This window comes from Saccostrea echinata, unplaced genomic scaffold (genome assembly GCF_033153115.1).
Source record: "Saccostrea echinata isolate AGI-Se365-2 ecotype Australia unplaced genomic scaffold, CSIRO_AGI_Sech_v1 ptg000023l, whole genome shotgun sequence".
NCBI classification, from domain to species: domain Eukaryota; kingdom Metazoa; phylum Mollusca; class Bivalvia; order Ostreida; family Ostreidae; genus Saccostrea; species Saccostrea echinata.
Window position 1 is genome coordinate 5,806,786 of NW_026889772.1, and position 24,353 is coordinate 5,831,138.

At 32.8% G+C, this 24,353-nt stretch overlaps 1 protein-coding gene across 2 annotated transcripts in view; it reads left to right on the forward strand.

Annotated features, from left to right (window-relative positions):
• The window catches only part of LOC133191111 (diacylglycerol kinase beta-like), an 83,776-nt gene that overhangs the window by 7,392 nt on the left and 52,031 nt on the right, over positions 1-24,353 (forward strand). Inside the window, exons 2-5 of one of the 2 annotated variants that reach the window (XM_061326806.1) lie at positions 3,189-3,315; positions 11,577-11,653; positions 11,767-12,124; positions 23,493-23,651. In XM_061326806.1, the coding sequence (XP_061182790.1) occupies positions 3,249-3,315; positions 11,577-11,653; positions 11,767-12,124; positions 23,493-23,651 (661 nt within the window). In that variant the 5' untranslated portion in view covers positions 3,189-3,248. Of the gene's footprint in view, positions 1-3,188; positions 3,316-9,117; positions 9,226-11,576; positions 11,654-11,766; positions 12,125-23,492; positions 23,652-24,353 lie in introns of those variants that run through there. The other variant, XM_061326807.1, reaches the window with a different exon arrangement.

Sequence of the window (24,353 nt, forward strand, 5' to 3'; positions counted from 1 at the left end):
CCAGGGAGTAGCTCCGACTTTTCAGGGAGTAGTCCTCAGATGAGGGAAATAGTATCTTCTTAAGGAAATAGACAGTTTTATGGTACTAATTTTATATAGAGTAATAACAGTAGAGGTATAATAATATATTATATCCCTGTGTCCTGATTGTATATTATATCCTTGTGTACTGATTGTTTATTATATCCCTGTGTCCTGATTGAATATTATATCCCTATGTCCTGATTGTATATTATATCCCTGTGAACTGATACTAGTAGTATATTATATCCTGTGTCCTGATTGTATATTTTATCCCTGAGTCCTGTTTGTGTATTATATCCCTGTGTCCTGATGTATATTATATCCCTGTGTCCTGATAGTATATTACATTCCTGTGCAGTGATTTTTCTACACCCAATTTAGGTCCGAATATCGGCCCTTTCCCCTCTCAAAAATTACCAATTTTTTTCCCAATTTCAGTCGCATTTTTCCCAAAATAAATCTGCTGTTGTTTTTGTTATATTGAAATTTTTACGTACGACTTATCTAAAACGGAACGCTATTGTTCTCGGTCATTCAGTCTCTTAAATTAATGGTGAAGAATAGCACATTATTTTGTGCATTTACCATGTTTACAAGACGTAGAAACCCATGTTTTGTGTAAATACATTGTAAGAAAGATGCATGTGAACTGAAGAAACATACCTTTATTTGTAAATCAAACTAGTAGCAGTTCTACAACATGCATCCCTGATTCAACAAAAATCAACTGTTTCTACACCTGGCAGATGCAAGTAGTAATGCAGAGAAATTATTTGTGATTAATCATGTCAGATTATCCCATCTTCAATGGCTATTACGAGAAGGATTTTCTCTTATGTCCACTATTATGGCCCAAAAAAAAAAAAATGAAATAAATATATAGGACGGTCACAATTATTGACAACTTTCAAAGATAAAAAAAGTAAATTGAATAAATGAAGTATAAATAATTTAATTACATATTTTATTTTACCATTTAATTAAGGTCAATTAAAATTTCATTGAGTTTTCCCAATTTGACACAAATGTCGATGATTTTTCCCAATTGTAAAGGCCCAGTGCCCTTTTTAAAAATTGCACAAAAATCACTGCTGTGTCCTGATAGTATATTATATCCCTGTGTCCTGATAGTATATTATATCCCTGTGTCCTGATTTTATATTATATCCCTGTGTCCTGATTATACATTATATCCCTGTATCCTGATTGTATATTATATCCTTGTGTCCTGATTGTATATTATATCCCTGTGAACTGATTATATATTATATCCCTGTGTCCTGATAGTATATTATATCCCTGTGATCTGATATTATATTATATCCCTGTGTCCTGATTGTATATTATATCCCTGTGAACTGATTATATATTATATTCCTGTGTCCTGACTGTATATTATATCCCTGTGTCCTGATTGTACATTATATCCCTGTGTCCTGATTGTATATCCCTGTGTCCTGATTGTATATTATATCCCTGTATCCTGATAGTATATTATATCCCTGTGTCCTGATTGTATATTATATCCCTGTGTACTGACTGTATATTATATCCCTGTGTCCTGATTGTATATTATATCCCTGTGAACTGATAGTATATTACATTCCTGTGTCCTGTTTGTATATTATATCCCTGTGTCCTGTTTGTATATTATAAATCCCTGTGTCCTGATTATATATTATATCCCTGTGTACTGACTGTATATTATATCCCTGTGTACTTATTGTATATTATATCCCTGTGAACTGATAGTATATTACATTCCTGTGTCCTGTACGTTTGTGTAATATATCCCTGTGAACTGATTGTATAATAATTTATGTATCCCTGTGTCCTGACTGTATATTATATCCCTGTGTCCTGATTGTACATTATATCCCTGTGTCCTGATTGTATATCCCTGTGTCCTGATTGTATATTATATCCCTGTATCCTGATAGTATATTATATCCCTGTGTCCTGATTGTATATTATATCCCTGTGTACTGACTGTATATTATATCCCTGTGTCCTGATTGTATATTATATCCCTGTGAACTGATAGTATATTACATTCCTGTGTCCTGTTTGTATATTATATCCCTGTGTCCTGTTTGTATATTATAAATCCCTGTGTCCTGATTATATATTATATCCCTGTGTACTGACTGTATATTATATCCCTGTGTACTTATTGTATATTATATCCCTGTGAACTGATAGTATATTACATTCCTGTGTCCTGTTTGTGCAATATATCCCTGTGAACTGATTGTATAATAATTTATGTATCCCTGTGTCCTGATTGTATATTATATCCCTGTTTACTTATTGTATATTATATCCCCACATAGATAATTTTTGATAGACACGATTTTAGCAAGAGTTATTTCCCATTGGTTGCCATTTTGGAGGTCAACAAGCCCAGATTCCTTCATTATTCAACCAATTTAGACTTGTCATACTGAGCAATGAGGCGCATATAACACGATTTTTCTTATGAGTATATGTTAACAAAAGCTTCCTTTAATTCATAATTTTAGTATTTCAAAAATTTTTGCCCTTATATTTCAGTCATACATGTTTAAATTTGGTTGCTCAAAGAGGAAAATTCACTAGTCTGACCTTCAAGATGGCAGGCAAGGGAAATAATTCAAAGGAAAAATATGTCATACAAAAACTATCTATACAGACCAAAGATTTGTCGACAGGACTACTTTCAATGGAAAGAGAATGACAGTATTGTATATCAGATTGCCATTATACTGTATTAATTGTGGGGGAGGTTTTTTTCTTATGAGTTTACATTCTTTTCATCTCCCTTGTTATTTTATTTTTTACATTTGTATGCACATGGTAACAAAGATCCATATTTAATCTGGACATCATGTAAGCATTGAACATATAAGTGATGCAGTCATGTGCATGATGTACAAATTATTTGGTAAATTGTCTGATTTAAGGAATTTGCCTGCACATATTTACTTACCATAATGTGAACAAAGTAGAATCAAATTATCAGCTGTCTGGTCCACAGAGAATTTTGGGCTCTTTCAGTTCAATCTTTTCTGTATTTTTTATGCAGAAAATTAATTAGGGTTTCCTATGAACCGTTGTCAGGTTAGTGGTATAGAGTAGAATACATTATCCTAAATCCAAGCAAATATTAAAGATTTCTATTTCAGAACTTGATTTGTGGATGTAAAGCTCACAATGATACCAAACTTACTGCAGTCAGCATAAAAATGGCAGATATGGACTGGAAAAAGATCAGTGCAGAAGAGTTCCACCAACTGCAGGAGTATACCTCATGTAAGTGTGTGTGTCTGTGTGAACCAGCTATAGGTGTATAGACTACAGGTGTATACCTCATGTAAGTGTGTGTGTCTGTGTGAACCAGCTATAGGTGTATAGAATCCAGGTGTATTCCTCATGTAAGTGTGTCTGTCTGTATGAACCAGCTATAGGTGTATAGACTACAGGTGTATACCTCATGTAAGTATGTCTGTCTGTATAAACCAGCTATAGGTGTATAGAATTCAGGTGTATACCTCATGTAAGTGTGTCTGTCTATATGAAAAAGATCAGTGCAGAAGAGTTCCACCAATTGCAGGAGTATACCTCATGTAAGTGTGTGTGTCTGTGTGAACCAGCTATAGGTGTATAGAATCCAGGTGTATTCCTCATGTAAGTGTGTCTGTCTGTATGAACCAGCTATAGGTGTATAGACTACAGATGTATTCCTCATGTAAGTGTGTCTGTCTGTTTGAACCAGCTATAGATGTATAGACTGCAGGTGTGCACCTCATGTTAGTGTGTCTGTCTTTGTGATCCAGCTATAGGTGTATAGACTACAGGTGTATACCTCATGTAAGTGTGTGTCTGTCTGTATGAACCAGCTATAGGTGTATAGACTGCAGGTGTACACCTCATGTTAGTGTGTCTGTGTGAACCAGCTATAGGTGTATAGACTACAGGTGTATACCTCATGTAAGTGTGTGTCTGTCTGTATGAACCAGCTATAGGTGTATAGATTGCAGGTGTACACCTCATGTAAGTGTGTCTGTGTGAACCAGCTATAGGTGTATAGACTACAGGTGTACACCTCATGTAAGTGTGTCTGTGTGAACCAGCTATAGGTGTATAAACTACAGGTGTACACCTCATGTAAGTGTGTCTGTGTGAACCAGCTATAGGTGTATAAACTACAGGTGTACACCTCATGTAAGTGTGTCTGTGTGAACCAGTTATAGGTGTATAAACTACAAGTGTATACCTCATGTAAGTGTGTCTGTGTGAATCAGCTATAGGTGTATAGACTACAAGTGTATACCTCATGTAAGTGTGTCTGTCTGTATGAACCAGTTATAGGTGTATAAACTACAGGTGTACACCTCATGTAAGTGTGTCTGTCTGTATGAACCAGCTATAGCTGTCCATCTGTCTGTCTTGGTAATTGCCATACACCAACTATGGAAGTATACCTCTTTCTCTGTCTGGATAAGCACTGTGAAACACAGGAGTTTTTAAACATTTAGAATTGAAGGAATATAGTTTTCTGTCTACAAGACATCTGTGTCAAGTACAGTCAAGTGTTTTTAATTTTTCATAAGTTTTTTTTAAAGAGATATCTAGAAAAGAGCTCTTTTAGGTTGCTTCATTCCACTGGTTATCTAATTCAGATTCACTGGGAATGTTGAGTTAGTCACATTAATCAAGTTTATAAGATCATTATTCTACTAAAACCAGGGTTTACATTTCTCTTGTCTTTTCACCTTTATTTTATTTTAATTTGGTATGACTGTAGTGTAGCCTTGGTAACACTAAAGGAACCTGGCATTGGATTCATTTATGTATAAATGTAGATTGTAGTCCATCATAGAATCTGAAGGTCAGGGAGAAGTGACCTTGATTTCAGTGTAGTTTGACCGTCAAATATGGTCCAGTGGTTGAGGAAAGTCCTTGTTATTTATAGCAATCAGTGGCTAAGATGAAGGGGTATTTATTCTCATATATCTTCATGTTACCTTTTTTTCCCATTGTGTGTACATAGCAATTACCATCATTGGGCATATGGTTATAGCCTGGTTAACCAGTTTGATGCTATACATGTCTATTAATCCCATGGATGTAAAAGGTTTAAGCAGGTTTTTGTTGTTTACTAAATCTACAACTTCTTCGTAAATGGGGAAAAAGTTTCTAAATTTATTCAGCCCTGATCATTTGTGTAATTGATTTTTTTGTTTTACCACTGAGCAATTTGCTAGAAAGGTTTTCTTATGGATCCTTGTTTTTAATGGAAGGGATTAAAATTGTGATCCATCTGTGTATAAAACTGTACAAATAAATTTGCTGAGTTAGTGGTGTTTAAGCTGCCATGATAAGGATTACTGTGAGTCATTAATTTTCTCATCTCGTCCCTAATGGTTAGCCGAAGTCGGCAGGGTTATGCCCTGTTTGAGACTATTTTGAATCAAGATGCACATGTATAATCATGCATACATGGTAGCTGATGTCCTCCAGGAATTTGTTAAACAGTTTGTTGTTTTTGTTTGAGTATACGGCTAGGGTAGAAGAAGCAAGCAGGGACCACATTACTTAAATGATTTAGTTACTGTTTTCTCTAAACTACTACAAGAAGAATCTTATAACAAGCCATCATTTGAACTAGAACACAGATTTTAAATTTTATTTGTAGTTGTTGAAACTTGTAGAGTATTTTAGTTTAAGGGTCCCTCTATACACTGAAGAGTTCCATTTCTTGACACTTTTGTGCTCTGTAAGTGCATGTACTAAGTGATTAATGTTCATCATTACTTTGTTAAAGTCTGAGAACATTTTTCCTGGGACAGAATGGCTGAGGTACACATTGTTGAAAATGAAAAGATCAGCTCAATATTTTCACCTTTAAAATTTTCTCAAAGTCCAAAACAACTTATACTTTTCTAGTGTATAGGGGGCCCTCAAGAGGCCAGTGACATTTTGAGCACTCACCACTAAACTCAAACACTACCTTCTGGACAATAACCCTAAACTCCAAACCTTTGCTAGCAATTACTTATCTTCAAAATGAAATTGCATTTATTTGAAATGATTTCTTTAATTTTGGTTAGTTTTGGCCTTTTAAATCTGTAAGCCTTTGCATTCTTTTCACCAGAGAATCTCTGTTTTGATATCGGCTTCTGAGGTTGAGCTCACCTCTGAACTCTGGAGAGACACCCATTGGTTTTCCTCTGTTTTTTTTAATCACCTGAGCTGAAAGCTCAAGTGAGCTTTTCTGATCACATTTTGTCCGTAGTCTGTCCGTCCGTCCATCTGTCTGTCCGTCTGTAAACTTTTCACATTTTCGACTTCTTCTCCAGAACCACTGGGCCAATTTCAACCAAACTTTCCACAAAGCATCCTTGGGTGAAGGGGGATCAAGTTTGTTCAAATGAAGGGCCACACCCTCTTCCAAGGGGAGATAATTAAGAATTGGTGAAAATTTGGTGTCTTCTCTTGAAAATCCTCTTCTCCAGAACCATTGGGCCAGAAGAGTTGAAACTTATGGAAACCTTCATTACATAGTGTAGATTCAAGTTTGTTCAAATCATGACCCCGGGGGTAGGGTGGGGCCACAATGAGGGATCAAAGTTTTACATAGGAATATATAGCAAAATTCTTTAAAAATCTTCTTCTCAAGAACAATAAAGCCACAATTAGTCGTATTGATATGGAATCATGCTCAGGTAGTGTAGAATCAAGTTTGTTCAAATCATGACCCCGGGGGTAGGGTGGGGCCACAATTGGGGATCAAAGTTTTACATAGGAATATATAGAAAAATTCTTTAAAAATCTTCTTCTCAAGAACAACAAAGCCACAATTAGTCATATTGATATGGAATCATCCTCAGGAAATGAAGATTCAAGTTTGTTCAAATCATGACCCCTGGGGGTAGGGTGGGGCCACAATGGGGGATCAAAGTTTTACATAGGAAGATATAGGAGAATTCTTTAAAAATCTTTTCAAGAACAGGAAAGCCATGATTAGTCATTTTGATATTGAAGCATCCCCATTAGTATTGTAGATTCAAGTTTGTTCAGAGCATCCTCTAGTAGTAGGTTGGGGCCACAATGGGGGATCAAAGTTTAACAAAAGAATATATATATATATATATATATATATATATATATATATATATATATATATAAAAGAAATATCTTAAAAAATCTTCTTCTCACGATCAACAAAGCCATAATTAGTCATATTGATATGGAAGCATCCTCAGGTAGTGTAGATTCAAGTTTGTTCAAATCATGACCCCCCCCCCCCCCCCCTACCCCCCAGAGTAGGATGGCAGACATCTTTAAAATTCTGTTTCAAGAACAGCAAAACCATGATTATTTATATGAATATAGAAGCATCCTCAGAAGGTTTAGATTCAATTTCATTCAAAATATGGCAACTAGGGATAGGTTATGCCTAGAACAGTCAATCAAAGCTTTACATATGAATATATAGAAGAAGAAATCTGCTGACAAAGAACAGCAGGGCCAAATTGACTCAGGTGAGCGTTGTGGCCCATGGGCCTCTTGTTTTAATGAAGGAATGAATTTAATAGCTACCCAAGTTATACTGGTATAACCTGGGTTGGGGCAGTTTAAACTATATAGATCGCGAAGCGGTTTATAAAAAAGCATAAACTATTCCAACCCAGGTTATACAGTATACCTTGGGTAACTATTAAATTCATTCCTTTTGATTTAAATTACACAGGTTTCTTAGGTTGCCACAAAATGTTAATAAAATGTGCTTTAAGCACACTGGGACTTTCCACGGAAAGTTTGTAATCACATACATATAGGGTAAATTTATACCAGGCAGAAAAAATTAATTTTCCATAAGTAAGTGTAAAAAGTTAGACAATTTCTCCTTCAAAATGCCTGCAGATTGTACGTATTTTAAATGTAACGTCAATCGGATTGATATGTTTTTGACGTAAGTCATTGTGACATAGGCAACCCAGGTTATACGCTATGTTCTAATTTTTTTATCCAATCAAATGACGTGTTACAACCAAAATTAAATTATTCAATTTAATCTTTGTTTCTATTTTACATATTGACATTTTCTCTTCATATTTCATTCAATTTTGAAAACATACCATATTAAATAAACTAAGCAAAGAATGAATGGTACTAAGGATTATCAAAGTGAAAATATGACTCACCATTTATAACAATTAAATTTGCACCAGAAAGCCAGTGTTGTCCTATACTACTTTGTGACATGTAAGCTCTGAAGGACTACATATCCTAGATGTTTAGGTTATAGATGTAGCACTATATCAAGGTTTAGGAATAGTAAAGGGTTTTTTTCAACAGTTTGAAATTTTCACTCTCACAGCATTGGTGCTAATGAAAAGTAATGAGGAAAATAATTTTTTGACATTGAGTCAGATGTTTCCTTATATACATAGGCACAATTGCCATCATGCTGAATAAAGAAAATGTTTCCAATTTTTGACCTAAGGTAGGATAATTATGTTATTTTGGATTTAAGAAAATATGTTTTAAGTAGCTAACATTTTTAGATGGGGGACAGTTTACAGCTCAAAACTACTGTAAAGGAAAGTATTTGTAGTTGACATCTTTTTTTCATGCGACTTTAATGTTACAATGATCCATCATATCTTATAGAATTTTTAAGCTCCTTAACATATAAGAGTTAAGTCAGTGGAATGCTGAATGGGTTTGGAAAGACAGAAGTAGTCGAGAGCACCCATTGATTAGGAAACATGGAGTCTTGACGAGTGACAGGAAATTTGTCACTGAATTTCCGGAAACACAAACAAGGAAAAGACTCAGAAAAAAATTCTTGTTTTTTAAGCACTTCATATAGTATATATATAAAGTTTTATTTATCTTTATGTATAATTTTTTTGCGTGCACATCTTCTGACATCACATCTTCTTAAGGACATATTAAGGAAGATAACTTGACACTTGAGAAATGCAGGGATGTTACTTGTGTATGGTTTCAAGTGCTCCTTAGATGTAATTCTAAAGTACGATGTTAAGCTCTAGTAAACAGTTCACATGAAATACTGTGTCAATGCCTCATGTTTTACGTGCACCAAAAAGCATTCATTATGTAGTAATATACTACATTGGATAGGAATGGATTTTCGATTACTTGGTACAGATATATGGAAGTATATGTTTAATAAGTGGATTGATTTAGGTGAGTTAGGATGGTAATACAGGGTATGTAGTCATCCTAAACATTTCTGTCTTGTATGTCTACAGTGTTATTGTGTATGATTGTGTATGTTGTAGTATAGGATCATTTCTCTCTTGTATGACTTCAGTGTTATTGTGTATGATTGTGTATGTTGTAGTATAGGATCATTTCTCTCTTGTATGACTTCAGTGTTATTGTGTATGTTGTAGTATAGGATCATTTCTCTCTTGTATGACTTCAGTGTTATTGTGTATGTTGTAGTATAGGATCATTTCTCTCTTGTATGTCTACAACGTTATTTGTGTATCATTGTGTATGGAGAAGTTTTCATAGTGCAGGGAATAAGGGGAGATCACCCTCAGTGGCTAGCTATTAATGTTTGAATCTTGTCAGATTTGGCTGACCTAACCAAATGTTTTATGTGTCCTCCCTAAAATTTTACAGGTAAACACAATATAGAAGCATTTTGGTAATTTGTATTTATAGTCATTTGAGACTTTACAGTTGTGTATTCCAAAAGTTTATGACTTTGAGTCATATTGATTTGGATTTATTAAATTGAACTTGTCTGCTCTTAGACTGTATTTGATTGGTCCTTATTCTGCCCAGTACAAATATATAATTTTCAACCTTCATTGTTTTCCTGAAATCACTATTTGTATATACTATCAAGGAAAATTATACATCAGATTCTACTTTGAATGAAAATTGGAAAAATTCCTTCAGTTAACAGATCAAGGATTCTGATTTTTATCTACTTTCTCATGGCAAGTGTTTTAGCAAAAATGACTTGCTATCTCATATAAAATTTAAAAAAGTGAAGATAACAAACAGTGATCAATCTCATAAAGGTCTAGAAACACTACAAATCTGTGAAGAGGGCATAAAACATGGACTCCTGGAAATTACAGAGGTGGGATCAGGTGCCTAGGAGGAGTAAACATCCCCTGTTGACTGGTAACACCCACTGTGAGCCCTATAAATTGATTGCTTTGAGTATCAAGCAGTTGGTGTTTTAAGCTCCTGGGCCCCGTTTTACAAAAGAACTTACGACTAAGACCAAAAACTTTAGTTCATTGTAAAATTTTGCAAAATTAATGATTCTGTTCAAATTTGCTAATGTTAAAATATCTTTCAACATTCCTTTTAAAAAGATTAAAACTATTTTAAATTTAGTGTAAATTAGAAAGTCATGAGCAGAATTAAATTTTGGTCTTAGTCGTAAGTTCTTTCGTAAAACGGGCCCCTGACCTGGGACTGAAAAAGATATACAGGTAACTCGAGATACCTCGAAGTCCCCGGGACCAAGGAAAAACTTCAAGAGATCAAGAGTTCGAATTTTCAAGAGTCTGGAATTTTCCGGGTTTGTTGACAGGTTTTAAAATTAGTCTTACCGGATGTAATGATTTTCATGCAGTGCTAACCTTTTACACGTGGTTTTTATAGAACAACGATATTTTTTCGTAATCCAGATAAATATTTCATCAAACTGAGTAAAGCAAAAAATGTATATCGTCATTTCATGTATATTTATTTATTCTTCATAATACGGACATCATACTATGCATTCGTTACATGAAAATATTTTACAGTGTCGTACATACTATTCCAAAATCGATCATTGAACGCAGTTTTGTAAGTATTTGTCCTAAAATAGTCGTCATATTGACATTGAGGCTGTTTCTGCTTTTTTCATATTTCGTTAAAACTTTGACACTGCACTCGAAATAAAAATTAAATTAGTGTTTTGTCTTTTAATCAATTACAGTTACTACTTTTCAATGACACTGTGTCTCTAAATTAATTATCGTAAGACAGTCGATGATAATTATTTTAATAGCATATAGGCAAAATATGATTAATTATCACCTTGCAGCATAAGTGTCACCTGAATAAACATCCCGTTCCCCGAGACCCGCGTCTTCTGCCTGGGACTATTTAAAAGTCCAGGTAAAGGTGCTAATTATATAACCTTGTATACAGGTAGCCACTTCGAGGTATCAAGGGTAAATTCTAATAGAATATGCATAGCGGGATTGCATTTTGACTTCGAGGGATCAAGGGTTTCGAGAGATCAAGAGTTCGAGAAATCAAGAGTAAATTTGCTTAGTTATAAAGTGGAAAAATTCGGGACCGAAGATTCACTTCGAGCGATCAAGAACTTCGAGAGATCGAAGTTCGAGCCATCAAGAGTTACCTGTAATTTGGGTGTATGAAAGGCTTCAGAATCTGTACGATAAACCGTTATGACACTGCAACATAAAGCCTTTTGTTACAGTACATCTGATATAGTAGGCAATAGAAGATACTGATAACAAAACAATGTAAAATAATTTTTTTTCTCCATCCAGATTCCTCAAAGAAACTTAAAGATGTCTTAGGAGAGTTTAACGGCGATGGCTGCTTGTCAAAGTATAACCCAGAGGAGGTATGTCTTTCAATTCTGTCTCGAAGTACATTATCACACATTAACTGTGACATTATATAAATCTTTGACACAGACTTACATGACTTGGTTTAAGTTTATCTTTGTGTTTACAGCCCATTGGCTATGACTGTTTTGTGTTATTTATGGAGACTTATTTGGATGCTCAACTACCAGAGGATCTATGCAAACACCTCTTCTACTCCTTCATGAAGAAGCCTTCTCAAGCGGTGCTGGCGCCGCAAACTGTTGGTAAGGATCTACATCTCAAGGATGTGGCGGCCGTGACCGCCTCCCAGACTGTGTGTGCTCCCATTACACATTTGGGGACTGAAATTCTGGTTGAAAAAGATAGGCATCATTCAGGATTAGCTGAAAAACTCCATGGCTTAACCGAAAAACTAAACCTCCACAGCCTGGGCCATAGTCGGCATGATAGCGGAGGTGGTGAAATAGGGAGGCGGAGTCGAGCAGGTACCCAGAAACCTGTCAGTCAACCTGGGGCTTGCATGGCGCCCCCTGTTGTTGTGGTTAGCTCTGTGCTATTTAATATGCTGCCTGATAATTGTTGTGTTGGGTAGAGTGGAGGTTTTTCTTCTTTAATATTGCAGTATATGATGAGGATTGGTCTGTTGTATATCATGCATTTCTAAGCATCCATACTAAATACTTTCAAATTCATTATGTTATAACGAACATATTATACCACTGGAGGAGTTTAGCGGTAACTTATTTCATAGTTGGTTTAGTGCCCAGTTCAGATTAAGACATAACTATATGGTTCACAAACATTGTGTTTATTCCTTCTGTACAAGATAAATACAGTCCCTGAAACTGGTGAATGATGTGTGAACGGTGAGCGAACACAGAATGTGAACGGAGCGCAAACGCGAACGCAAAGTGAACGGTGAACAAACGGTGAACGCAAGATGAACGATTTATTCAGAATGCTTCTGATCTTTTCCTTGCATTGAAACCATTCTGTTGTATTCTAATAAACAAATCAATGATTAAATAAATAAATGCTACAAAATTTTCTTAAGAAAGACGATACATGCACTTTATCTTTCTTGTATGATGTTTAAATTCAATTTTTTAATCACACGATTTTTATCGCTGTGAAATATTGTAATTGTTACCAAACGTTATAGTATAAAAGATAAAATGATTTTAGTCGGAAAATAAACATGTCTTTTCTTATTTGATATAAATAACCATTACAAATAAGAGAAAACTTCTGACTTATAGAATGAATTACAACAGTTAAAACATCCATTCATATATTTCCTTGCCAAGGCGATTCTGTGTAAAATAATGAAAAAAAAATTACAAAAAATCTAAATTTTCTTCTAAATTATCGGGCAATGAAAGTAACTTTTTTTAAATCAACAAATCCATTTGTTTGATAGTCATACTTGTTTTTCTTTTAATTTCCCTGCTTCAAGTTCACACGGTGTCCACTTGCTTGTCCTGTCATTCAAAATCATTCGATACTGTGCAGTTGTGAAAGTTTCGTCAGACCGAAGACGATGTGCTAGTATATCCAACAAGTTTTAACATTTTTTTTATCATTCCTAGATTTTATTCCAACATTTCTAAAAAAAAAATAAATAAATAAAATACATTGGGCATTAACACTTGAATTTGTAACATACTCTCATCCAATTTAAAATACCATCACCGACACATGTATACATGTATTTTGAACTACTATTGTTTAATGACTTTTTTCGATGCATGTTGATTTTAGACTGCAGTTTTTGTGCTACAAACAAATTAACTTCTTTTTAAATGTTAATTAGAAAACACACTATCAATTCAATTCGCTCCAAAGATATTTAATTAACAGGATATCCGCAGTACTATGTATAATGTTCAGAACTAGTTCTATCATGTATTTCTGTAGTAATTGAAAAGAAAAACTTGTTCGATATAAATATTTTCGTAATTTTGATGCAGTTTGTAAATTAATTGACTTTGATAATTACATGTATCTGTCCATTAACGATTTGTCGTCTTTAACATAACAACAAAATGTTGCAGTGCTATAAGTATCTAAATATTGCCCGTATTTAAATTTAATTTTTCAGCATCGTTCTACATTTACATAGGTACATACTAATAACAACATTTATTTTCCAGCGTAAATTACCCTACAGCTAAGTTAGAAAAATAAAAAAAATAATAAGAATATTGTGGATATTTTTTTTCCCATGAGAGAATGATTCTTTAAACACAATATGTTAATTATTAAATTAAAAATGCTGTAAATCCTTACTAACAAAAAGATAAGTCCTTTCACTTTAGAGTTCCGAATGACACTGAAGACTGAACGATAAGTGAACGCTGAATGCAAGGTGAATGCAAAGTGAACGAACGGAGAGCAAACGCTGAACGCTTTGTGAACGGTGAACGCGAGCGCATGGTGAACGCTGAATGCAAAACTGTGAACGGAGAGCAAACGGTAAACGCACGGTGAAAACGGTGAGCGAACGGAAAAATGGGAAAGTGGAACGTTTCAGGGACTGTACAAGTAGGTTTAAATAAGTACTTCTATACAGTGAACATACTTTTTTCCACAAGGTCATAATTCTGCGGCATCACAATTTTTGTTCAATCCGTGGTTAGGAAATTACATGGATGTCTTGGATTGCAACTGTATATCTTAAATGCGCTTAAAGTAAACTGTAACAAAATTCCACATAAATTTGTGACCACAGACAAAGTGTAAATTAATCCCATGAGAAAAAAAAGTTCATCTACAGTATGTATGTACCAGGTACATGCATGTGAATGTACTTTAGGATTACCTTTGGGGAAGAGGTAGAAAAGTTGGATTAAATTTGTATCCAATCATTTTTACCTAATTCTGATAGTTTTCATTCCCTATTTTGGCTTTCCAGATGATTATCTTTTGTTTCATAACAACAGTAAAAAGTTATATGACATCATGAGTGATGCACAATGACAAAGAGGAAAAAAAATTTTTAAAGTATGGTATTTTATTTCAATGAATTTAAGAAATTAATTATTTTGAATTCTACTACGATCATCCATGTTTACAAATGCACACTGACACACATGTATTTGTTTATATGACATCACAATACATCAGAATACATATTGTAGGATAATTAAGAAAAATATGTTCTGTGCCTGAAATCCACAGGATAAGGGAATAAACATAACTGTATATACTACCGGGTAAACATTGTACATGGGCCAACTACATGTATTTTAAAAAAAAATGATTAGTTTGATATGCTCCAACTGACCCGTCAAAATTGCTCTTTCCTGATGATTCTTTTCAGTACTTCAGTTTTATTTTTTTTATAGTACTTTGGTTGCAGAAGAAATTACAGATTGTCAGTATCATTTTTAAAGTTGCAAGGTTTCTCATTTATGACGCATTTAGTTTGCAAGTTTTTATAGTAAAAAATATTTAATCCGTCTAGCAGTCCTTTGTATAATGAAAAGATCAATTTCAAAGTCTGTGATTTTTATGATGATTATCAATGTGTAAGATAATTTTTAAAAAAATGCCTACCTACCTACCTTCCCACCTTGAAAAATGTGGGTCGGCGCACGTCAAACAAAAGTATTTTTAATGAAGGCCCTGTTACGTGTACTTTAATTCCAATAGAATGATCTTTCATGGCTTCCAGCATAGCATGTCTAATTATGAATACCTCTTAAATATATACAGCCATGCAGTTTTGAATTGCCATTTTAAAAGTATATAATTATATTTATTCATTATTTTAAGGAATGCATGTTTTAGAAGAGATTTCTTAAAATCGATATGTATTGCATTTCTGAAATTATTTAAAGGTGGGTGTCCAGTAGAAATCGTAATCTGAACAGGCATAAAGAGTGCTATATTGTTAGCATTGAACAGGAAATATAAGTATTGGTAGTACATTATGAAAATCTGTAAGCATGCTGTACTCATGTTTATCATGTAGAACATGGTGAAATGCAAAAAGGTATTATTCAGTGTTTTTCCTTAACAGTTTGTCATGTTAAAGGAACATTAAAATTTACAAATTGCATTACATTTCTAAATAAAATGCAAGTACATTGTTATAAGGGGTTTGTAAGCAACATATATCTTTGTAATGCTATTATTCTTTTTTCGAAGGGAGCATCAAAGTCCATTGATTTAATTTGATATACATGTAGGTTATTGATTACATCTTCTTAAAAGTTTCAACAAAGTGAAAAATGATCGGATCACAACTATACAATGGAGCAGTAAATTTACTAGAATAGACTTGAAACCATGCATTTTAATTTTTAACAAATGTTAACTTATTGAACTTGGGGCAACAAATCATATATTTGACTCTCTTACCCAACCTTATTTTTGCAGATATTTGAATTAATTTCCAGGAAATGTATTTTAAAAAAAATGTAAGTAATCCCATTTTTAAAAATTTCAGAAATGCAATACACGTGCTGCATGATAAGATTTAGTTTGATAGTTACTTGATGGTGGTTGAATGATAAAAGTAAAATGTATTATACAGAATGAAATATACTCATACTTGAATTTTTCAAAAGTTCTATTTTTGTAGAGAATTGTTCAGGAATAATATTTGAATGAATATTGTTCAGCATGGAAGAGGGTGAATTTATATAGCCTCAAGCAAAGAGGCAAGGAGTTAATATACTGTCTTGGCTTCATGATTTAGACATGCAGAACTGCACATCATTTCTCTTTATCATTGTTTATGGATTCATTCATACATGATTGATTGTGTTTTAATGAGTCTGAAACAACTCTATGCTCAATCTGCTTTGAATAAATGAGAAAATGTATTGAGTGAAAATCAACAACTTTGGTCAAATGTTCACAATATTATAATGCAAGTATGAGGTCCAAGAATTAAGTTACAGCTACGAAAAACCAAGAAAGTGCAAAAATGAATGAAATCATTAAAATGTGAAAACAAAATATTTTGAATCTGGACATAAGGACCAAACCAAAGATTGTGATAGCTAGATTAGTATGGTATTTTGATTGAAAAAGTGAAGAACTTACCAATATATGGAACAAAATCAGAGCATGCCACACTAAAATACTATAGACATATAGATGTGTTTATTTGGCATTCCTGGTTTGATTCATTGGTTTGATGTTTGCATTTAATTAGGTATTTGTTGTGTTTTCAGAACCTTTGTCAGTCGATGTTCCTGAGAATGGTAATTGTAATCTTAATATTATGTACTATTTTGATATTATATATTTCCTTCATACAATTAATCTGGCCTACCTTTTGCTTTAGGTAACCACCTCCTAATAATTAATTAGTTGTACTGGAAACTTGCTTTTAATTTCTTATACCAAAGAAAGATCACCAGTGTACGATATGAATTGGTGCAAATGTACCCTGAACATTACTCAGGGTCAGAATGGTGCTGTATTGGATATATATATTTTCATTCTGGGCTAATTTCAATCAGTTATTTTAAAAAAAAAAACAACAAAACTTTAAATGATTATTAAAAGCCAGCTCAGTAATCTTTCCATTTAATATAAAAAAGGATTATCTTTAAAATTTCTGTCAAAATTTCTTCATTTTATTGAAATATATAGAGGATATTCAATGTTTTGTAGATGAATATGGAATTTATTTCACGAGTTGGACAGGATTTTTTGATATTTTCACGAGTGCGAAGCATGAGTGAAAATATCAAAAAATCCTGTCTCACGAGTGAAATAAATTCTATATTCATCTACAAAACATTGAATTTTCTGTTTAGTACATTTTCTTTGATTTTCCCTTTGCCTCTGTCTTTTCTTAACAGTGTCATATAGGCTTGACGTCATAGTTGGGTGAATTCAAAAAAAATGACCAAACGCATATTTGTCAACCCACACTAAAAATACAGGCAATGAAAATAGATTTCTATGTCTCAGCATATGTCTTTAGATAGTGTCTAAATACCTGCCAAATATCTCATTGATATCTCAATTAACAAAAAAGTTATGCCCAAAAATGATGCTAAAATTGTCAGGAGTGCAACACCTTTTTGTGACATTTTGAAATTTCAATATATTTTGGAGATCTGTGAAATAAAAAACAATGCTTCATGTTGAAAATAAAGGCTTTCCTGATAATATTCAAAGTATTGAGCTTTAAATGTGGACTGTCATAACTTTTGTTTAATCAAGTTGTGGTCATGGCTGATGTTTAAAAAAATGTTATACCATGTCAGGAGTGCAACAGAAAAAATGTAGTGTTGCCAAAAAAACATCAATTGTAAAATTCTGATAGAAAATTAAGACAAAAAAGAATTTTGGAAGTGTAAAATAATAACTGATATACATTTTAAAACTTAAAAATATTTTATAAATCACAAGCAGCATTAATGAGAGTCAAGTATAGGTGCATACCCAAAAATGTCAGGAGTGCAACATTTGATGTTTTGCTCCCAAGCATGAAAAAACTTTTATCATTATATGATTTTCTGATTTTTATTTTGGAAAATAAAGACACAAAGAACATTTTTACCAAATAGATTTATCAATTACAGGATCTGTCTGTGCTTCAGATCCATATTTCTATGGTCAGGAGTGCAACACATTTTTTTAAAGATTCAAGTTGTGTGTCAAAAAGACTTCTATTCATGCTTAGAGGTATTCATTAATTAATAATGATCTTTTTGTATAATTTAATGCTAAATTATTGATAGTTTTATTATTAAAATTCTTTCTTTTTCAATTTTATCAATTCAGATGTGTTTTTATCTTTTTTGTGATTTTTTTAATGAACGTTAAAAATAAACACACTAAAACATTGTCATTAAATTCAAGTAATTCCTCCTCAACTTCACTGAAACAACAGAACAAGTTCTTATGTAATTTTCACTTCACAATTCTACTTTAAAGGCCCCAATGCTTTTGGTCAGGAGTGCAACAAATATGTTAGAATTATAAATCATCCAATAAGAATAAAAATAAAGAAAAAATGATGAGTAGAATTTTTCTGGTGGGTTAATGTGTTTGTCCTCTAAAGGAAAATATGCTTTAAAATATATTTTATCTTCTAAATATACATTTAAGCTAGTTTTTTTTGGCATAAAATAGGGTATAATTCCAGATAAAATGCGAATTTTAAATACTTTCATCTGTTTTAATTATGAAGTATTGGACTATAAGTATTGCACAATTTCATTACCACTTGATGTTGCCAACACTTTATGAATTTTTGTGTTCTATGGTTTTAATTTTAAACTTTACTGCAGTCAGGAGTGCAACAAAACTGCTTCATAATTACTGATGTTTTTTAACTACCTTTACTAAAAAATAAGTTGAAAAAAAATGCTTGATACTATTTGAAGTTCAAAACACTACGTCTATCAACAAATTACAGAAATTTAACAGTCAATTCAGGGAATAGTTTTCATCATTTCACAAATATTTTAAATAAAATTTATATATATTACCCTTTGCAAATAATCATGTTTTAAGGTCTTCAAAATATGAAAAACCTGCTGTAAACGATGAAAAATATCAACACGACAAATTGATTTACAAAGTAAGAATGGGTTATTGTGTGTTATAATTTTTAAAACAATGTTAAATAAAATACATATCAGATGTCAGGAGTGCAACACAATAATGTAACATAGGGTCACTTCAAAATCTAGTATTTTTTGTGAGAGAACTCGTATATAACGATTCTTTTTTGGCTTAGATTTAAAGAATTGACTTGAATGGACAAAAAAGTGAATTTTGGGGAATTTTATTGCTTCATATTTTTTTCATATTAAAACTTTTCAAACCAGAATTGAAAAAATAATGTAAAATAACAATCAAAAAGCCAATTTTTTGTCACATGTACAAGAGAAGATACTCATTCAAGGTCTAGGTTTAATCATTTATACCCCTTTTACCATTTTGAAGCACAAAAAACTATAATTTCTTGTGATTATGTATTTTAGAAAGTCTTTTAAGGTGTAATGATATTTTCTTTTTTCAAAAGAAATTTTACTAATAAAAATTCTGAAACTTTTTAATCCAATTGTCTATTCTATTGCCACTTCAGAATTTTAAACTAGAATGCATTTGCAATATGATGATATAAGTGAAAAATATGTTATAAGTACTTGAATTTTGCCAAAAAAATTCAGTTTGGTGGTCATTTTTTTTGAATTCACCCAGTTGAGCGGTTGAGACGTCGTAGCTTAGAAGTTGTGTGATTGAAAACATTACATAGCATGGATTTTAGCAACATATTTGGGAAGAAATTTGCAGTTTTAGCTCTATCAAGATGCTTAGTAACTATCTCTATCTTATGACAGGCCAGAAATTATTTTTTACTTACTTTGATCTTTCACACTGTGAGAGAATATCATTTTTGGTATTCTTTCACACTGTGAGAGAATATCACTTTTATTCAATATATAAATCACAGTATTTCACTGTTGAAAATGTAATAAATAAGTATACAAATTTTTAGATATCAGTTTAAAATATTTATACATTTGATATCATATAAAATTTATGATCAAGGCAATGCTACAAGATTTATCTGCAGGTGTAACCATTAATGCCTATAAGCTTTTGACTCTGAAATTAATCAGCTTCAGTTTTTCTCTTTGCTTCTGCCTGTCCATAAATGAACACTTTACTAGGTACTAGGATCTCCCATGCTTTGTGGTTGGATATGATTTTTTTATCTAACGAGTTGTGTGTTTTTATCCAGGAGCCTTGGTGAGGGTATAGAAACGCACACCAAGTAGGATAAAAATCATATCCAACCACATACCATGGGAGATTCTTTTTATCACATGTTTTTACACATAGCTATTTCATGTTTTACACTGTTTTATATACACTGTATATGTAAAACCACAATATTTGTCTTGATCAAATTCATGGAAAACTATTGTAACATATTATCACAACTGTTGATGTTAAAATGCTATCCTATGAGCTATATGCACTGTATAAAGGAGTAAACATGTGATAAATATTGATATTACATGAATAGATAAAATGATGTAATATCACTACACACTTACTGTCCTATATATACCTTAATTAAAACCTTTTTTGGAAGAGCTTTATAGAAGTCAGTTAAACCATATGATAGTGAAATTTTAGTTACATTTTAGTAAGATTTCATTACTTATTAGGAAATTAATATAAATTAATGCTGTGTAATTAATCATGGTAATAGTGATGTATTATCCAAAAATTATTTGCTGTGTGCACATTACTAGTATTAATTTATCTGAGGTACTTAAGATGAGGTCTCTGAAATTGAACATTTAAGCTCCCAAACCCCTTTAAAAATATATGTACAGTGTAACCAATTCCATATGCAATATTTTGTTCTAGAAAATAAAATTAAAAATAATGGTTTAAAAATGAGTTGGTCTTGACTTGACATTAAAAAAAAATTGGGATTAAAATTGTATTTGCTAAAAATATAATGTATAACTCTTCACAATATTTTCAGTTCAATTTTACCTATTTACATTAATTGCCGTAGTGTTTAAATCAGTAATACTGTATACAGGGAAAATTTCGCCCCCGTTTTATTTTCGCCCCTTTTGCCCTACTCACAGGTGGGGAAATTTAAAATAGAGCGATATTCAAAAAACACAGTATAATTTCTTAAACAGAATTGTGACTTGGTGAATTTAAAACAGGTTAAAATTGTTTGCAAGTGTGAAAGGGCAAAAATAAAATGGGGCGAAAATAACCTTGTATACAGTAACCATGCAATGAAATTCCAGGTTTTCATTGCATGGGGTTTGTCCTCTGCACTATTTCTTTGTGCCCTTATTTGGTTGACACAAAGTCAGAGGACCTGGCTAATTATATAGGTATCAGAGAAGAAAAAAATTAGGGGAGGTAATAAAGACAAGTTGTTTGATTATAGTTTCTGTAAAGTATGAATAACTAAATATATTTATCAAGATTGATTCAGAGGTAGGGTGGTAGAAACTAGGAGTAAAAATTAAATATAAGTGATTAGTATTTTAGTGTGTGTGTATGAGGATATGAAATAATGGACATTAGGGAGCATGGCATAATAGCTCACACACTCCCATCTCACCTATCAGCTTTATATACACAAAAATATATTTAATATGAGTATTTGTTTAAATACAGTAAAACCTTGTTAATATCTTGAACTCCATAGGATCAAGAAAAATTTCAAGAATAGATATGCGAAGATACAAGATATCAAGGGTAAAATACTTTAAGAATAAGTGGTTGGAATTTCCACATCACTTTGATAAATTATATACATGGTATTTGAGATATCGATGTTTGAGATACCGAAGTTCAACTATATTTAGTTCTGCATAGCATGTTTAGCATTGTATATGAATTTTGATTTATTTGGACCAAACAGTAACAACACAAATTTAGGGTGATACATTTAAGTCTTATTTAAGACTATATAGTAATGAAGTTCGAGCAGCTCTTATATTTTTTATGTTTTTTTTTATTTTTCTCCATTATGTTATGGCACTGTAAATGTTAGAATAATCAGTAAAAATAACTCATCTGATTTATTTTTTCATTCCATTTAAACAAAAGAACAATAGATGTGTGTCAAGGTTGTGTGATAGTTGTACTCTGGTGCCTATTTTGTCTCTGTATGGACACAAATCACCATCCACCACAGACTGTAAGATGAATTTGACGACAGTCAGGGACAATGTGTCTGGATAAAGTCAATCACCTCCAGGAATCGGACCGCTGTCTCTGACCCTCCATCTAGGTTGTTAAAAGGCTTGCCAAAGCTGTTTGATGTATAACTTCAGATGATAAAGTAACTGACGGCTTGTGTCATTCCTATCAATATTCTCGGCTCCGTTGGTTTCTTTTTTAAGGACAATTGCAATAGTTCTAGTGACATTTACGTTGGCTTCATGTTAAAGCCCTTTTGGGATTTGGTGCACTGTTCAATCAGTGAGTTTTAACTTTGACATTTTCATAAACTTAATTCTGGAGGCATTGGTGCAGGAAAATAGAAACACTAATATTATTTGTATTGTACTTGATTGCAGCTAGATTATTCGATTCAGTAAATGTATTAAACATTTGCATGAAGCAGTAACTCAGTGGTGGGATATTCTCAACACAGTCAAGTGTTCCCTTATGTCAGTGGTCGCGATACTGGTAAACGGTTATTGAATTAGCCTTCATCTGAGAGAGTGTTTATTAGTTTATTGACATATTTAAACTCAAGACATGCTGGTCATTAAACCAAGGATATTTCTGGCAAAAGATGGCTTTCTCTAAAGTAAAACTAAATGTTTATGAGATTAGTATGCTGTACGTAGCACCCAGTCCTCTTTCTTTCTTCCCCTTTCTTACAACAGTACAAGTAATAAGTATTCTAAAATATAATCACTTGCTTTTACTTATGGTCAACTATTAACTTAAGTAAGAATTAGGAATTGTATATTTATCCTTTTCCTATAGTATACCATATGTGTACTCAGCAACTGCTTTAATTAACACTTGATTTTATAATTAGCAGTTATCTTAATTAAGGATAATGCAGTGTATCCTGTAAGAGAGATGGGTAATATCATCTCTGCAGCTGTGTTTTCAACCTATAATGTGACATATTAAAAGAAAGTAAAACCTTTATTTTTCATTATTTTGACTACCAGTAAAAATTGTTCATATTTAGATTAAATGGATTTTCATGCAAATTTGTTTTTAGATTATGTTCATTTTGATAAAATTTTTGAAAATCTCACATGCATGAGTGTTTTAAGTTCCTGGAGTAATTTATCATTTTTATACAGAGGTTTATACAGAGATAAAATGTGGATTAAATCCGGAGTTTTCCACTTTCAGGCTCTACATCTGTATCTACTCATACTTCTGTTGCCATGACAACCAATCCCAGTGTGGAGAAGTCGTTGATGGCTAGAGATGACAGTCAACTAGAGGCCACCACCCACTCCCGTTCATCTTCAAAGAAATCCAATCACAGCATACACTCCACTCATAATGGTAATCTCACTTTACCATCCAGTTACAGTGGTAACCATGTAATACACTAATTACACTGCCCACTCCTGCTCATATTAAAAAAAGTCCAATCACAGCATACACTCCACTCGTAATGGTAATCTCGCTCTACCATCCAGTTACAGTGGTAACCATGTAATACACTAATTACATCACCCACTCCCGTTCATCTTTAAAGAAATCCAACCACAGCATACACTCTCATAACAGTTATCCTGCTAAATCCAACCACAGCATACACTCTCTTAACAGTAATCCTGATAAATCCAACCACAGCATACTCTCTCATACAGTTATCCTGCTAAATCCAACCACAGCATACTCTCTCATACAGTAATCCTGCTAAATCCAACCACAGCATACACTCTCTTAACAGTAATCCTGATAAATCCAACCACAGCATACTCTCTCATACAGTAATCCTGATAAATCCAACCACAGCATACACTCTCATACAGTAATCCTGCTAAATCCAACCACAGCATACACTCTCTTAACAGTAATCCTGATAAATCCAACCACAGCATACTCTCTCATACAGTAATCCTGCTGTACTGTCCACTGACAGTGGTAACAGTGTAATACACTACTTGTAATCATGTAATCATACATGTAATTGCTACTGCATTGTTTGCTCAAGCATAGTGGTAACACTGCTTAGAATAAGGGTAAAGACAAGCTGAA